Consider the following 17,797-nt stretch of genomic DNA (forward strand, 5'->3'; position numbering starts at 1 on the left):
CCTCAGTGGCAGTCCCCATTCAAAGAGGCATTGGGAAGGCTGGTGGGACAGCTCACACGGGGACATCCTGTGCATCCGTGTGCATTTAATTCAAATACTGACCTCATTTTATAGCAACCCTAACATGTCATTCTAATGTATTGGTAAAGATGAGAAAATGGGATGTGAGTTTTATCTAGATTCACGGGCATGGATAGTATCAGCAAGATTTGCGGGGCCCTGCAGAGGGCTAGCAATGCTTATTAAATAACTGCCGTAGGTGCTGTATCATAAATGAGAAGCCAAGGGTGTCCGTTAAAGTCTGCAGGTGAATTCTCATCTGGGGAGCGCAGGTTACTGGGCAGTGATTGAAGTGTCCAGCAGGGGGCTGGCATTCTCTGTCTGTACTTAGCCCTGGTTCCTCTTCAGAGCCTCAGCTCAGCAGAGCTGCTGTTTGCTGGTTAAGTCAGTGACGTGCACAGCATCCTGCCTATAGGATTTGAGGCTTTCTCTGTGCAGTTTTTTTTCTACCCACTTTAAACCTTCAGGTTCTAAATATCAGGAAAGATAGGAAATGCCGTATGAAAATAGCCGGCCAAAAGTTCTTTGTAAACTGCAGCCAGGGAGACTCAGACTAGAATGGAGGTAGAAAGGGTTGGTACAGAGTGGGTTTAATTCTGAGCCCTTTCTGGCCGAATTTTTGTTGTTTTGTTGTTAACTTACTGAATAGAGACATGTAGTACATTGGTCAAGTGAAGACCACGGCAGCACCAGCGTCAAAATAGTGCCAGACAGTTCTGAATGCTATAGTGTATATGTACTCTATTTTTATTAAAGAAGATAAAGAGCCCAGCATAGATTTTTATCCTCATCTTCACCCAGCTGCAAAATCAAAGTTAAGCAACAGCATCTAAGAGCACTTTTCAGGTGGGAAAGAATCTAGAGGATGGCTCTAAGTGATTGTTTGCTTTTGAACTTGGAAGTGGACCACTTCTTGCACTGCAACATCTCCAGTCACAGTGCAGATGTCCCCATGAACGACGACTGGTTCCACCCGGGGATCCTGTATGTCATCCCTGCAATCTATGGGGTCATCATTCTGATAGGCCTCATCGGCAACATCACGCTGATCAAGATCTTCTGTACTGTGAAGGCCATGCGAAATGTGCCGAACCTGTTCATCTCCAGTCTGGCGTTGGGAGATCTGCTCCTCTTGGTAACATGTGCTCCCGTGGATGCCAGCAGGTACCTGGCCGACAGATGGCTGTTTGGCAGGATTGGCTGCAAGCTGATCCCCTTTATACAGCTCACCTCAGTGGGGGTGTCTGTCTTCACCCTCACGGCTCTCTCGGCGGACAGGTAAGTTCTGGAGGAAAGTCACATTCTCTCTGAGGGTGATAGATGCCTTGGTAAATGAGCCACCACCTTGGGGCAGACAGAGCTGCTTGCACAAAGGGAAGTTCTACTCACACTCCGATTCCCTCCCAGGAATGTTTTTCTTTTGGAGATTACTTCTCGAGTTTGACATACTGGTTTAAGAAAGAAAAGTGAGTGAGTGGTGGGACAGAAGGGGACAAATGAGAAAAAAAATAATCTGAGCGTAAGATTGACATTCATTTTCAGGAGACAAATCGATTTAGTGTTGCTTTTTCCTAATTTCTCCCTCCCTGCAAAATTAATTGAGTGGTGAGAAGAAAAAAAAAAAGTCACACCTAATAGAGTTTACACCCCAGGCAAATGTTTCTTAGAAGCAATTCAACGTCATCAGAGAACAGAAAAGTCTCACTGAATTTCTTCCTCAAAATAGGCTTTCAGAAATAAACAAGAGGAGAAAATAAGCAGCATTTCCTTGAAATTTATTTTCCTCAGACTATTTAACTTTCGTCACAGCTGATTTTGTATTTGGCTCTCTTTGTAACCAGAGAGCTGGTTTTTCTAAGTATCTGTTTAGTGAAATAAGCATGATGTGGATTTTTTTTCTCCTTGAGAAAGCTCCATTCAAGTCTGATTTTGAATTTTAATATCTTTAGTGATGTACTTCCATATACGGTGCCTTTGGGTTTTTTTTTTCAGTGGGGGGAGGGAGTCCAGTGCTTTATTCTGGGAAATACTCATATCTGTGAACTGCATTTCTTGTGTGCACATGTTGCTTTCAAATTCACATGTATTCATTCTTAAAGATTCATCATCAGTCTTTGAACATTTACCGAGCATCTATTCTGTAAACAACTCTTGCTTGAATGAACCAGTCAGGAAATATCTGCAGGTTGTTCACACGTGTGGCTGCATATATCTTACATACCTCTGAGCTCTAGAAATCGGACCCAGTGATGGATAGACTCCAGAAACATCATGGAGCATATGGTCAAATGAAGAAAAACCGGAACATTGAGCCAGAGCCTATACATTTTTATTTTAAAATCCACGGGATGATATGGTGTTAAAGATACACACGGATTTGAGAGTGTACCAGGAAAGACAGAGAAGCAGCTCTTGAAAGTTTATACTCTGAAGAGAATGTCCTACATTTTAATACATACGATAATGGATTCTCATTTTGTAGAGGAACAAACAGTCCCCAGGTGATCTGGCTTTGTCAAGTAATGGACAAATAAAGATAGTGTTATCAGTATTTGTAGACATGTGTTTAGACTTAGCTGCCTGAAGTACCCTGTTCATTTTCAAAGGTGGAAAAATAACAGCCCAGAGACAAGGTTTGTACATCGGACTGGCCAGACAGGGTTTCTCCGTTCCCGCCGCTCACGTCCAGCTTGCTCTAACCTGAGCGTTTGCCCACCAGGTGCTAATGGCCACAGGCAGTTTCACACGTTGATCCAGGGGCAGGCAAACTCCCCAGCCGTTGATCCAGGGGCAGGCAAACTCCCCAGCCGGCAGAAGGTCTGTGTCTCATGACCAATGGCCCAGGGCACCTCGGGATGAGGGCCATTTTCTTGACGGAAAGAGGAGATTTTGCATTCTGGGTTGGTGGGTGCGGAGGTGTTGGGGGGGGGTGGGCAGGGAGAAAAGTGAGGGCGTGGAATGTACAAATTCAGCTGCAGGGAGCTTTCGAAGCAGACCGTCGGCAGAAAGGCTCTTTCAAAAGCTGGTTTGCACCCTTTGGCAGCTCTAGTGTGCTCTCAGCAACTTTACAGTTACTGTGTGTCCAAGTTCGGAAATTTCCAATTTCCAAGTTCAGAAATTACCATAAGCTTCCGTGTAACTAACTTTTTGTGCTTTGGTAAAGGCTTGAGAAAGCTGATGGCTCACCTGAATCACAGGTACTGCATCTAACCAATTTCAACAAGAATAAGTATTGAGCTAGTTAAATAATATAAAACTATACTTGTCTATCTCGTTTTAAAAAGCTATTGGAGTCTTATGATAACGTCATGAGGTTGGCAGGGCAAACACACACACACAGTCTCTATTTTTTCTCAACAAGGTATGATCTATATACAGTAAAGTGAACAAGTGTATAGCTCAGTGTATTTGCACTGTCTTCATAGCAACGTAACCACCACCCGGCTGGAAATATAGAATATCTGGCACCCCGGGAGTTTCTTTTCTGTCTCTTTCCAGTTAATACCCACCCCCAGAGAGAGGCAATCACTATTCTGAATTCAGTTAACATAGATTATTTTTGCCGGTTCGTTAATCTCATATAAATAGAATCATACTTCTTATGCTTCTCATGTCTGTGAGAGTCATCTATGTTGGTGCACATAGCAATGGTTTGTTCTTTTTAATTCTTGTGTGGTATTCCACCGTATGAATATATCTCGGTTTGTATATCCATTCTAATACTGATGGACATTGGGTTGTTTCCAGTTGGGGGCTGCTAATAGCCTACTCTGGATATTCTTATTCATGCCTTTTGGGGTACATGTGTGTTTCTTTCTCTTGGGTCTCAGCCTGGGAATGGAGTCACTGGATCACTGGTGGCATATATTTAGTAAATATCATCAAAGAGTTTTCTAAAGTGCTAGTCTGTATTTGACAGGTTGGTAAAAGGATGAACCAGAGGACCCTCCACACTGGATGATCATCACCAATCATTGGGGAGCTCAAAAAACATACAGCTTCTTGGCTGCTACCCTAAATCTACTCAATCAGGGTTTCTGAGGTGTGAATGGGCATAGTGATAATCATCCGTCCCCGCCCCCTGTAGGCTCACCAGCAGTGCCAGCACTCGTTCCAATCTCCCTTCTACAGTCCTCCCTTCCCCCAGGCAAACTGGAATCTTTGTTAATATGAAAGGAATAACAGTTTTCTGGAAAAGTTGATACTGCTGCCACTGTGTCAAAGGGAGACTTCAAGGCAGTCCCAGAAACCAGAATTCTGGGTTTCACACAGCTGACCATTTGCAGATTTGCATTCAGGCCCCTTTACTTTTGGTCCCTGCCCTACCTCTCCTTTCATGGTTTTTTCCCCTTACACATGCACCTGGTGGTTAAACTGACGAGTTCCTCGCTCTGCTTCCTTGCTTATGGTTTTGTGCACATTCTCCAGAATGCTTTCTCCTTTCCTACATAGAAGATTCTACTCCCCGTGTGATGTATGGGCTGGGAATGGGTGTCAACAGTCCTGCCTTTTAGGCTTTTTGCTGCCATTACTGCCCATTTCAGGGAGTCGGACCAAGTCACTAACACTCTGACCTTAGTTGAATCATCTGTAAAGTAATAGAGTTGAGCTAGATTATTTCTAAGGTCTCTCCAAAGTTTTTCAATTCTGTCATCTTGCCTATCACTTGGAATTTGGCAAGCTTCCCCCTTAAAGCCCTAAGTGGGACCATTCTAGCCCAAAGTTCCTGACCCTACTCTAAACACAAAGTTCATCATCTGAGACATAAACTATCTTGTGACTTCTTTCATCTTCCTCTTTTGAAGTATTTCACTCATTTGTCTTTTTTTAGCCTCTTATATATTCATTGCTTTAACTTTTCAAGTAGATTATTAAGGATGCTGAGGGCAGAGATTTCTTACACATCCTTATATCTTCCACAGTACCTCACATGGTTCTTTACACCAGATGTATGATCAGTAACTATTGGTTAATTAAAATTATGGTTAATTAATGCACACTTTTCTTCTCATTCTTATTATTCTTGTCTTTTGGAATTCATCTGAAAGCATACTCCTTAAAATGTTTAAAAACACGGTCACCGGCTTCTTACCTCTTCCTCTCTACTAAGCTGTCATTGTTTGAGTAAATGAGAGAAAAACCTTTCTTTCTGATTCTATAAATAGATTTGGGGGATGAAGAGATGGGTGGATGGATGGACAGATGAACAGACAGGTGAATGGCTGAGTGGATGGGCAGATGGATGGACAGTGGTTGGATGGATGGATGTATTTTTCTGCATACTGCTCTTTCCTATCAGATGCCCATTTCTGTACTAGGCACGTCAGTATTATGCACATGGAATTTAAGACGTGAATTGGACCCTCAACAGGAGAAGGATGAGGAGAGTTTGTGTTTTCTTTTCCAGTAAATGTAAAGTTTAAAGCTATATTTAATGTTGACAGCATATAATGCCCACGTTATATTGTGCCTGCTTCAGTATTATTTTTCAGTGCTATTTCTGCTAGAATGGAGCTGGCAGAATGAATCCTAAGGGTAGATGTATACAGGAGTTCCAGTGTAATTGTGATCCTTCTTTGATCCCATGGAAAAGACCGTTCATAAGTTTCCCCCTCCCTTGTGATTTGGAATGTGGAAAGAAACAGGGAAGTGTTGCATTTATGCAAACGTCTTGAAGTACAGATTCTTCGCATTCATTGCAATGAATTTATGAGATAATGTAGTTTTCAACCTTTCCTGATATCTCAAGTCACATGGTCGAACATGTTAGCCACTAATCACAGTGGTTATTTAAATTTAAATCTAATTTAAATAAAACTAAAAATTCAGCTCCCTAGTCACACCAGCCACGTGTGAAAGGCTCAGTAGCCACATGTGACTCTACTGGACAGTGCAGATACAGAACATTTCCATCACTGCAGAAAGTTCTCTTGGAAAGAAGAGAGTTTGCTCTATGTCTTGGGGTCCAAATCTCCTTTCCAAGATCCATGCTAGCTGATCTCTCTCATTGAGAGTATCAGGGATTCCTCAGATGGGCAATTATCAAATGCCTCCTAGCTAGCTTACTAGCTCCTCTAGTAAGAGGACACTAACCACAGCTTGGGTGATGTTTGAGCAGCAACAAGTAGAAGTCATCTTGAAATTCAAACCCTTGTTTGACAGAGACCGAAAGATGGAATTTGGCCTTATCACAACAGGTTCAGAGTACAGTCAGACTATAATCCTGGCTTTCCTCGTTCTAAGTCCCAGTTCCTTCGGGGAAAATGGAACCTTTTCTTCAGAAACCATCAAAACACAGAGTCTGATTCCATTTCCCTTCCCTGGACAACGGGAGCTACTGATCTCAAACCCTACTATTCTGAGGGAAGATAACCTGAGTGACTCCACGGTGGTGCCCTTCTGAGGGGATCCAAACGCTCCACTAATGTTCTAGAGGCCCAGCCTCACGGATTCCAGGGACATTGGCCTTTTTTTACACAAGAGAAGAAAATTTAATTTCTTGCAAAGCATCTTTTCCAGAAAGTCCCTCTGTTGGGGTTTACATGAGCCAGCAGTCCATAACTTCTCCACAGTATGACTTTTCTGAAGCATACACTGCCTCTCTGGAAAGAAGATTCAACTTGTGTGTTCCCACAGTGACAGATCTGTGGCGTCTCCTGGCAGACTCTGGAGTGCCCGGGGCAGATGCAAGGCTCTTTCAACTGGAGTGCTGCAGATAGAAGGGCAAAAAAGAATTTTGACCTTGTCTCTTACATGTTATCTTTTAAAGTGTTAGACTTTTATGTGATTAATTATTATTTCTGGCAACTCAATATGAATGGAGGAAAAAAAAAAAAAAAAAAAAGAAAAGAAAAAGCACAAACTTGATCACGAAACATACTGCATAGCCTGAAAGGGCTTCCTGGTGAGGTTTTTTTGAACTGTACTTGTCAATAACATTCTTTGAAAATAGACTAAATTAGCATTTTTGCACTTGTAAATCCTCCTGGTATGTAGGGTTTGCATAAATTCTCTCTTAATTAAAACACATGTTTTGCAGAATAAAAGAAAAAATTTCTCCATTCCTTTCTACCTACGTAATCGAACAAGGGATTCTGTTTACTACAGTCAACTTTGAAATTCTGCTGATTAGTATCTGATATTTGCTGCTACTTGAAAAGATCTGATTTGCCTAGGAACCTCTAAGAGGCTGCTGGTTCATTTTACACATTAAACATCAGTTTCTATAGGAGGTCTTCATTGGTCACTCAGTCTAAAGGAATGACCAATGCTATTCCATCATCCAGTTTCTTTTTTGGGGTTGACTGAGGTGTAACTCACAAACAGTAAACTTTTAGGTGTACATTTCTCTGAATTTTGACAAACTTACACACCACCAGCACTACAGTCTAGATGTAGAACATTTCCATCACACCCAGATACTCTCCTGTATCTGTGTGGTCTACCCCCTTCCTTCCTCCACCCTCAGCTCCTGGAAATGACTGATCTTTTCCAAAATATCATATAAATGACATTATACAGTGTATAGTTGTTTAAGTCTGGCTTCTTGCAACTCATGTTGTTGCATGTATCAGTAGCTCATCCCTTTTTTTTTTTAAGTTTATTTATTTATTTTGAGAGAGAGAGCAGGAGAGAAAGAGAGAGAGAGAGAGAGAGAGAGAGAATCCCAAGTAGGCTCTGTGATGTCAGTGTGGAGGCTGACATGGGCTTGAACCCATGAACTGTGAGATCATGACCTAAGCTGAAACCAAGAGTCAGACACTCAACAGACTGGGCCACCCAGGCACCCCCATTCCTTTTTATTGCTGAGGTAGTATTAAACTGCATGGATATACCACAGTTTGTTTATCCCTTCTTCAGTCAATGGGCATTAGGATTGTTTTCAGTTTTGGGTGATTATGAATTGAGGTATGTCTTCATTTCTCTTAGGTAAATATCATCCAGTATTATTTTCTTGAGAATTATTTTGTTCATTTATTTGCTTACTTGTTTATTGTCTATCTTCTACCACTAGAAATATAACCCCCGCACAAAATGGGAGGCTATCTCATTCACTGGCATATTCTCTGATACTAAAACAGTCCCTAACCTGTAGTAGATGCTTGATAAGTGTTTGTTGAATACCTGAGTGGATGGAAAATGAAGGAAGGAATAAAGAAATGAATGAATTCTGGTAGGTCTTACTCAGAGAACCAGAAATGCTGGATTATGGTTTGTGAATCATGTTCATTCCCTTTGATGGTTAACAAATGACTGCAGTAGAACAGTTATTCTAACTCTAGATGACAAGACCTTATCCAGGTTTTATGGGAACTGTTTGGAGGATGGTTTTTTTTTTTTTTTAATTTTTTTTTTCAACGTTTATTTATTTTTGGGACAGAGAGAGACAGAGCATGAACGGGGGAGGGGCAGAGAGAGAGGGAGACACAGAATCGGAAACAGGCTCCAGGGTCTGAGCCATCAGCCCAGAGCCTGACGCGGGGCTCGAACTCACGGACCGTGAGATCGTGACCTGGCTGAAGTTGGACGCCTAACCGACTGCGCCACCCAGGCGCCCCTGGAGGATGGTTTTTAAGAAAAAACAAGTAAAATTATGAACAAAAAGTTAAGTAGAGCAGTGAATGTTTGAAAATATTTAGAAACATGTTAGATTTGGAAATCACAGTGTTACAAATTTAAATAAGTTGATAAACTCAACAAACATCACAAAATCCAGAAAACATAATATCTATTAATTAACTGCCTGATACATGTCCATCACACTTCTTTTCTCAGATATTTTGACTTCATCCTCATTTGTCTCCTTTTAAAATCACAATGGTTTGGTGATATTCTTTCCTTTTTTTTTTTTTTTTTTAAGTCTATTTATCTATTTTGAGAGAGAGAGAGCACGCACGCATGAGCAGGGGAATGGCAGAGAGACAGGGAGAGAATCCCAAGCAGGCCCCATGTTGTCAGCACAGAGCTCCACCTGGGGCTCAATCCCACGAACGGTGAGATCATCACCTGAGCTGAAACCAACGAGTTGGACACTTAACTGACTGATCCACCCAGGCGCCCCAGTGATAATCTTTTCTATAGAGAAATTAGAAAGACAAGTCAGACTTGTCACATGGTTGATTAAAATTGACTTTTTAAAAAAATTTTTTTGTAATGTTTTTATTTTATTTTTGAGAGAGAGAGCACTAGCTGTGTAAGGGCAGAGAGAGAGGGAGACACAGAATCCAAAGCAGGCTCCAGGCTCTGAGCTGTCAGCACAGAGCCCGATGTGGGGCTCAAGCTCACGAACTGCGAGATCATGACCTGAGCCGAAGTTGTCCACTCAACTGACTGAGCCACCCAGGCGCCCTGTAAAATTGACTTACTATTAATGAGAGATTAGAAAAGTTTCTGGGTGCCTCGGTGGCTCAGTCAGTTGAGCATCTGACTCTTGATTTTGGCTCAGGTCATGATTTCATGGTTTGTGGGTTTAAGCCCCACAGTGGGCTCTGCGCTGACCCTGTGGAGCCTGCTCGGGATTCTTGCTCTCCTCTCTCTGCCCCTCTCCCCTTTTCTCAAAATAAATAAGCAAACATTAAAAAAAGATAAAAGTTTATTTCAGCTCCATAACTCATTACTGGTTATGTCATGTATGTTTAGATTATTATAAAATGTTTAAAACTATTTGAGAAAGTCAGTATCAAATTTCTTTCCTATATGGGCCATACAGTTTCACAGTATTTAAAGTTTTGTGCCTTGAGTAATCTTATATACTCATTTAATTGATGATCCCCATTAACCTATTTGCCATGAATGCCTTTGTATTATGTTTTAAATTTTCTTCATCCATGTTGGTATTTTGTGGGTATGCATAACATGTGTGACTTTAAACAAATGTCTTTGCTCTTTGTAATTTGGCTACAGGTTTCTGTTCTATGAACACAGACACTGATAAATTTGACTTTGCTGATGTATCAGGATTTAAATCTACCTTGTTATTTGTTTTTTATTGGTCTCACCTGTTTCATTATCCTTTTTCCTTTCTTGCCTTCTTTTAAATTAATGAAATATTTTAATTATTCTACCCCTCCCCATAAGTTGAATTACATAAACTCTTCTTAGCATTCTTTTAGGAGCTACCCTACAGTTTACAACATGTATCCTTGACTTATTCGAATTTGCTATAAATTAGTACTTTCCCACTTCCTGGAGAATTCAGTGATCGCAACCCAGGGACACTTTTTTTTTACCCCCCCCCCCCCTTTGGGGGGGGGGGGGAAGGACTATTTCTATTTTATATTTTAATTCTCTTTGTATTTTAAAACCCACAACTCATTATGTTTACTGTTTTACATACTTTTTGTTAGTTTTTTTACATTTACTCACATATTTATCTTTAAATTTAAATTTATTCCTATATTTACCTTTTCTGTTGCTATTTCTTCCTGCATCTCTGTGACTTCATCTGAGATCATTTTACTTCGGTCCAAAGAATGCTTTTCAATGTTTCACTCAGTGTTAAATCTAATGGGGATACATTTTCTATTTTTGTGTGTGAAAATGCCTTTATTTGATGTAATCTGGGGAGGATATTTTCACTGGGCATAGAATTCTAAACCGGCAGTTCTCTTTCACACTTTGAAGTTGCCATTTATTGTATTCTGATTTCTACTGTGATGACAGATGTCGGTTTTGTTGTTGCTTTTCAAAATTATTGATTTTTCTTTGACTGATTTGAAGATTTTTTCCCGTATCTTTGGTTTTCAGCAGCATTGCTGTGATGCACTTAAGTGGTTTTCTTTGTATTTTTCCTGCTTGAGATTCATAGCTTTACTTAAATCTGTGGCTTGAAGTTTTAGCCAGTTTTGTAAAGTTCTCAACCATTACAACTTCAAATATTGCTTCTGTCTCATTCTCTTTTTCCTCTCCTTTTTTAGGCTGTCTTCATATAAATAGGATACTGTAGGTTAACTTCAAGCTTTTCAAGTTTTCTTCCTCCTTTGGTTGTTTTTGCTTTTATTGAGGCAGAAAATTTCATACTAGGGTCAGGCCTCAGTTACTGGGAACTATTTTAATCACATTTTCGTTTCACCGTCTCACCATGTCCCATAAATCTCCTTCTCCTTTTTCCTTATTTTCCAGCCTTTTTTCTCACTGTACTTCAGTCTGGCCATTTTCAGCTCACAAACCCTCTCTTCAGCTGTGTCTAGTCTGCTTCTGAAGCTTCCATTTAATTATTAACTTCAATTTGGGTATATTGCAATTCTAGAATTTCCATTTTAATTTCTTGAATTAGTCCCAGTATATTTTGAAATCCCTCTCTGGTAACTCTATAAGCCTGTTTCTATTACTGATTTTCTTCTCCTGTGTTTTGGCCATCTTGTTTTGCCTCCTGGTATATGAGGCAATTTTGTTTGACTACCTGATTTTGTATATAATGAATTGTAAATAATTTGAGGCTCTGGATGTTATTATCATCCAGAAAAGATTAGCTCTTGATTCTTGCAGGCAGTTAGGTGGCAGTATACCTGACCCAACTGGGGACCGTGCAGATTGGAGGCTGAGCTTTGGTCTTTGTGAGAATTGGTTCATCCCTCCTCCTGGGGTCTACCCCTTTGGGAATCTGAACTGAAATCCTGGGGTGTTTACCTGGCCTCCTCTCCTTGGTGGCCCTTGTACTCCATTTATTGACCTCCTTCCTTCTAAAACTGCTGGAAGCTCCACTCAGCTTTATGTCTCTGCTGCTGATTGAAACTTAACAAATGCTTTAAGGGGAAAATGATGCTGAACAATAGCTTCATTCCTTTACCCTCCTCTCCAGGATTTTGGCCCCTTGAATCCTTACTGCCTTGGTATTTCTCTGATGTTTTCAAAGAGATTTTCTAACTTTTATGTTAGGAGAGTTGCTCAGCAACAAGCTAGTCTGCTGTTATCAGAGGTGGAAAATCCCATACCACCTCTCTTAAAGACCTGGTCTGCTGCCCTCAAAACTCTCCGTATCCCAGTTCCTCTAAAGAAGAGTACAGAACTCCCTAGCCAGACCTGTAGGATCAGCATTCATAGCCTCAAATTAACTCAGCAATTTAGATTCAGAGAAGTGAGCTCTGGCTAACTTCAAAGTGAGTAAGTGAGGAGTCTCAGCTGAGGCCTGCAGCAGTGGGCCCTGCCAAATATTGTAGGGACATCAAAGCCTCTGGGATCTTTCAACCATGCCAGGACTCTTAGCCCCAATATGCGGGAGCTAGAGCCAACATTTAGTTATGCAGTGATTGAGAACAGCTAAAATTTCGTGGGAAGGCAAGAGCCAAAATGTTCCTAGGTACATTTCTTTAAACTTCACTTCTTTATTACTTTTTCTTTTTCTTTCTTTTTTTCTTTTCTTCTTCTTTTTTTTTTTTTTTTCTTTTTTGGTATTGTACGCAGACCAATTGGCCAGTGGTAATAGGAAAGAGGTAGGGAGAAAATGCGAAGTGCAGCACATAAAGACATTTATTTCCAGTGTGAGAAGAACTTATTGTGACAATAATAATATGTCCATGTGACTCACTTATTTCTTTATGTTGTGTACATATAAATAGAATAACTACAGGTTAACTTCAAGCTTTTCACGATTTCTTTTTTTCCCATTGGTGGTGTTCTTTGTTTGTTTTGTGTTGTTTTGTTTATCAGGCAGTTTCATACCAGGGTCAGGCCTCTGTTATGAGAAATACGTTAAACACACAAAAAACAATACAAAATTGATGTAAAAACAAAATTACGGTTGTTTCTCCATGAGAGCATATGGGAAACGCTTGTCTCTTTAGAAAGAAATGGCAATCAAAACAGATTTTTAAGAATTTCATTATTTTCTTTTCCCTTTCCACGTTAAATGATTGGCAACACCACAGGAGAACAGGAAAATCAGAATTTGGCATCTTTTCTTTCCTAGCTTGTCAGCAGAGGTGAAATTAAAGGTTAAAATGATGGTTTGAGGAAAACATGTCATATGGGATGAAGAGAAGTGTAGTAAATATTTAGTTTATATTCAGTAAAGCATCCTTTACTGGTGCTTTAAAAAGACCTGAGACTCTGAAGTGCTATAGTCAAGTATAACTAACTTGGGGATCCAGAGACCCAGGTTCTAGTCTTGGTTCTCAGCTAACCAACCATGGGACCTCTGTGGGCACTAGTTTCCTCTTCCATATGTGAAGGAAATGGGACTTGATGACTCCTAAGTTTTCTATTCCATAATTATGTAGAAAACAGCTTCGTCCTTAAACATGTACTCATATGTCTGACCATGATAAAAGCACTTCATAGACTGACCCAGCATTGTCTATTCTGAGAGTGCCTCACAAAGGGGAATGTAATAGGTAAATATCATTCTATTGTTCTTTGAGGGCTTTACCTGGGTATAGCCTGCTTCCCCAACCAGAATTTTAAATCCTTAATGGTCACGGACTTTTATATCCATAGTGTCAGGCAGAGCCTGAGATACTAAATCCGTACTTACCTTGCTGATAAGGTCACTAAGCATCCTAAACAATGAGTGTTTGATACTGGAAAACCAACAGCAAAGGTCAGTGGCCTATTGTCATTATCACAAATTAATAAGCCTAACAGGCAGAGTGCCATGCGAAATGGGAGACAGGCTCTCTCCTCCATTTAAAGAAGGAACCAACAATTTTGGTATGAACAGGCAAGAGAACAACAGAATGCTAGCCATGTTCACACATTCAGTGCACATAGGCCAGGTGCCAGTAAACATTTTTTGTCAAGGGCCAGATAATATTTTCAGCTTTGTGGGCCATAAGGTCTCTGTTGGAACCACTCAACCGGCCATTATAGCATGAAAGCAGCCATAGGTATTATGTAATTAAATGGGCATAGCTGTGTTCCAGTAAAAACCTATTTATTGACACTGAAATTTGAATTTCATGTACTTTTCACATGTCACAAAATGTGATTCTTCTTTCTTTTTCAAGTTTATTTATTTATTTTGAGAGAGAGAGAGACAGAGAGAGAGAGCAGGTGGTGGAGGGGCAGAGAGAGAGGGGCAGAGACAATCTCAAGCAGGCTGCACACAGGTAGCACAGATGTGGGGCTCAAAATCACCAACTGTGAGATCCTGACCTGAGCCGAAACCAAGAGTGGGATGCTCAACCAACTGAGCTACTCAGGCACTCCTGATTTTTCTTTTGATTTTTTTCCCCAACCATTTAAAATATAAAAACTAGGGCGCCTGGGTGGCTCAGTCAGTTAAGCGTCCAAATCTTGGTTTCGGCTCGGGTCAGGATCTCACAGTTCGTGAGATCAAGCCCTGCATTGGGCTCTGCACTGACAGGGCAGAGCCCACTTGGGGTTCTCTCTCTCTCTCTCTCTCTCCCCCCTGCCTCTGCTCCTCCCCTGCTCACGTGCTCTCTTGCTCTAACAAAATAAATAAATAAACTTTATAAATAAAATGTAAAAAGTATGCTTAGCTCATGGACCGTATGAAAACAAGCAAGCAGAGGGACAGATGTGGGCAGTAGATCCTTAGTTTGCTGTCCCTGACGTAGAAGTGTGTGGGTGTTTGCTGAGGCAGTCACTCAGCAGTGGATGTTTACTATTTTTTTTTACTTGAGTAGAGTTGGCACACAATGTTACCTTAGTTTCAGGTGTACAGCTTACTGATTTGACAAGTTTAAACATTATGCTGTGTTCACCACAAGTACAGCTACCCTCTGTCCCATTACGTCACTATTACAATATCAAAGTAGGACCTAGGGGAATCCATGACCCCTGTCCAGTCAGCCAGGACAGATTTCCAAGGGGATTTAGTCAAGACAATATAATAAGAATCAGACAGCTGTGTGGTGCTTTAAAGTATGAGGCATTGTCATATCATGCACATTTGCTTTCAGATCAAAAATTGACCAAGATATGTGGTCAAACCAACCACGTATCTTTAAGATATGTGTCTTTTCCAGTGTGCCCTGGGTCCTCTGTGATACTAACAGTTGTGTAAATGAAGAAAATGAGAGAGTTTAAAATCAAGGCTGAGCTGGATTCCAGCTCACATGGATAGTGGGCACGGGGGCAGAGGCTTCCCGCTGCTCACGGAGGAGTAAAGATGTGACCAGGCTCTGCTCTTCTCACTACCTCCTCCGAATGTTTCACCGTCGCGCCTGGTGCTGCCTCCTCTAAGGTCTTTTCATGTAAGCAAGTGACTTCATGTTAAGCAAGTCCCTTTAAAAGTATTCAAAAGGGGAATTGTGCTCAGGGAGAATCATCTCCTCAGTACCTCCAGCAACTCTTCTGGGCTTGAAATGGTTAGAGAAATAGGAAGTGTTTGGGCCATAAGAGATCTCTTGGGAAAAGGCTGTTAGCACTTTTCTACTAAAATGTTTAACTGAAAAACTCATTCAAATGAACTGTCTAGACCACCTTCCTTGATGATATCTTTGCTGACTCAAAGCAAACTTTTTCAGTTGATTCTTAAGATGCCCCCAAAGTTGCATGGTGACAAACTTACAAATTTTTCTTCCCTCCTTCCGTCCCTCCCCCCTCCTTTTGCCTTCCTTCCTTCTGCTTGTTGTGGAAAAATATACATAAAATTTACTACTTTGATCATTTTGAAGTGTACAGTTCTGTGACATTAAGTACATTCACATGGTAGTGTGACCTTCACCACCATCCATCCCCAGAATTTGTTTCATCTTCCCAATCTGGAACTCTCTACCTATTAAACAGCAACTGTCCTCCCTCCCTCCCTTCCTTCTTTCTTTCATTGTATTTTTTTCTCTTTTATTAATTTTTGAAGGTCACATTTAGTGGAGCACTATTCATAGTGAAGACAAATTCAAAAGCATTGAATTTGAAAAGATGTCTGAGGGGCACCTGGGTGGCTCAGTCAGTAAGCTTCTGACTTCAGCTCCGGTCATGATCTCACAGTTTGTGAGTTTGAGCCCTGCATTGGACTCTGCACTGACAGCTCAGATCCTGGAGGCTGCTTCAGATTCTGTGTGTCCCTCTCTCTCTGCCCTTCCCCCACTCACACTCTGTCTCTCTCTCTCAAAATAAAATAAACATTAAAAGAAAAATTTGGAAAGATGTCTGAGTTTGAGCCCTGGCTCTTCTAATTGTCAACTGTGTGACTTTGGGCAAATCACTCTATAGGTCTCAGTTTTCTGATCTGTAAAATGGGGATAAGGGTATTTACTTTTAAGATATCATATAGGACTATTGTAACTTTTGAAATGGTGAAATGAAATAATGTGTTGGCTTCTTTTTGAAATGTTAGAATTCCTAGTCAAAAGAGTGAATGTAATTAGCATGACTGTTATTTAAAGTTCATAAGGTTGCTGAGAGGATGTTGAAATCTCAACCAGTTGATAATCAGTGGACAGTCCTTTCTTTTCATGAAATGCAGTAGCCTTTCATTTAGATAGTGCTTCTGGTTTTCAAAGTGCTTTTGAAACACCTCATTTAGCCCCTCCTTACAGTGAGCAAGGTTGATATCATTAGTTCCATTTCACAGATGAAGTAAACAGAGATCTGAAAATCTCATAGTTTAAGATCTGGACTCAGGACCTCTGTTCAAACCCTGGCTCTGTCACTTGGTAGCTGTGTCGCCTCGGGTGACTTACTTCACTTTTTGTGCCTCAGTTTCTCCACCTGTAAGTAGAGGATGACAGCAGTAGTACCTACTTCCTTACACTGATATAAGAGATTCAGAAAGTTAATCCGCGATAAGTGTTTAGAGCTATACCCTGAACATAGTGCTGTATAAGTTTTTCTTAAATAAAAATAAATAACATTAAAGTAAAGAAAAGGAAACTGAGACAGCACGCTATGCAAAAATAGCTAATTATCGAAGTGGATGTAGAATGCAGGGCTCCCAGTCTCCATCCCGTCCCTCTCTCTCTCTGTGGTGGGCTCCTTCACCACACGGGTATAACTCTCTAACACTGCCAGGATCAACCTTCTGGGCCAGGGGACCCAATAAGCTACAAAGCTGAGTCAACATTTCACCACGTACAAAGCCTCTCACAAAAGGTTATTTAAATATAGTGCTGTTAAATTTTTATAATTAGACACAATGACTCATGTGCCATGATGGTATTTTTGAGCTTTAATAATTCTTATTTAAAAAAAAAAGAGGGGTGCCTGGGTGGCTCAGTTGGTTGAGTGTCTGACTCTTCATTTCGGCTCAGATCATGATCTCATAGTTCCTGAATCTGAGCCCCACATCAGGCTCTGTGCTGACAGCACAGAGCCTGCTTGGGATCTTCTCTTCCTCTCTCTGTTCCTCACCCACTTGTGCTCTCTCTCTCTCTTTCTCAAAATAAATAAATAAACTTAATACAAAATTTTTTTCATTAAAAAATTTTTTTTTAATTTTTTAAATTCTATTTTTATCTCCAATAATTTGAAGTATACTTAAAAACTAATAATGTCCCTGATATTTCACTTTTTGTATATGTGCTTGAGAAACTGACAGGACCGGGAGAGGAATTTACATATCGGTCACTATTGGTGGCATACCCATATCCCTTGCACTCCCTGGAGGTCACTTACACAGCTGGGTTGGCTGTTTCTCTCTGAGTGAGAGTGATATCTGGCCATGGGAAGGTTTGGGGCAGGGGGAGCACTCCAGAGTTAACACTAGAAGACCATCCTCAACCAGAGAGGGATGGGAATCAATGGGAAACACCTCAGCTTCCTCACCCCTTGGTGGCACAGTTCTGGAATGTGCTCACCAGTCTCTCAAGGGGTCCCCAGCAGGCCTGTGCTCCAG

General features: G+C 40.9%; 1 protein-coding gene and 1 long non-coding RNA gene across 3 annotated transcripts in view; one reads left to right on the forward strand and one right to left on the reverse strand.

Annotated features, from left to right (window-relative positions):
• The first annotated feature begins 512 nt into the window (after positions 1 to 512).
• The window catches only part of GRPR (gastrin releasing peptide receptor), a 33,147-nt gene continuing 15,862 nt past the window's right edge, over positions 513 to 17,797 (forward strand). The window contains exon 1 of one of the 2 annotated variants that reach the window (XM_040468221.1): positions 513 to 1,338. In XM_040468221.1, coding sequence (XP_040324155.1) covers positions 926 to 1,338 — 413 coding nt within the window. In that variant the 5' untranslated portion in view covers positions 513 to 925. The remainder of the gene's footprint in view (positions 1,339 to 17,797) is intronic. The other variant, XM_040468220.1, reaches the window with a different exon arrangement.
• LOC121025619 (uncharacterized) lies at positions 6,197 to 16,910 on the reverse strand. The gene is made up of 2 exons (XR_005788109.1): positions 16,501 to 16,910; positions 6,197 to 6,769 (listed from the first exon to the last, which is right to left on the reverse strand). It is a non-coding gene; the product is annotated as an uncharacterized LOC121025619 (long non-coding RNA).

Source organism: Herpailurus yagouaroundi, unplaced genomic scaffold (genome assembly GCF_014898765.1).
Source record: "Herpailurus yagouaroundi ecotype Mexico unplaced genomic scaffold, PumYag 67690, whole genome shotgun sequence".
NCBI classification, from domain to species: Eukaryota; Metazoa; Chordata; class Mammalia; order Carnivora; family Felidae; genus Herpailurus; species Herpailurus yagouaroundi.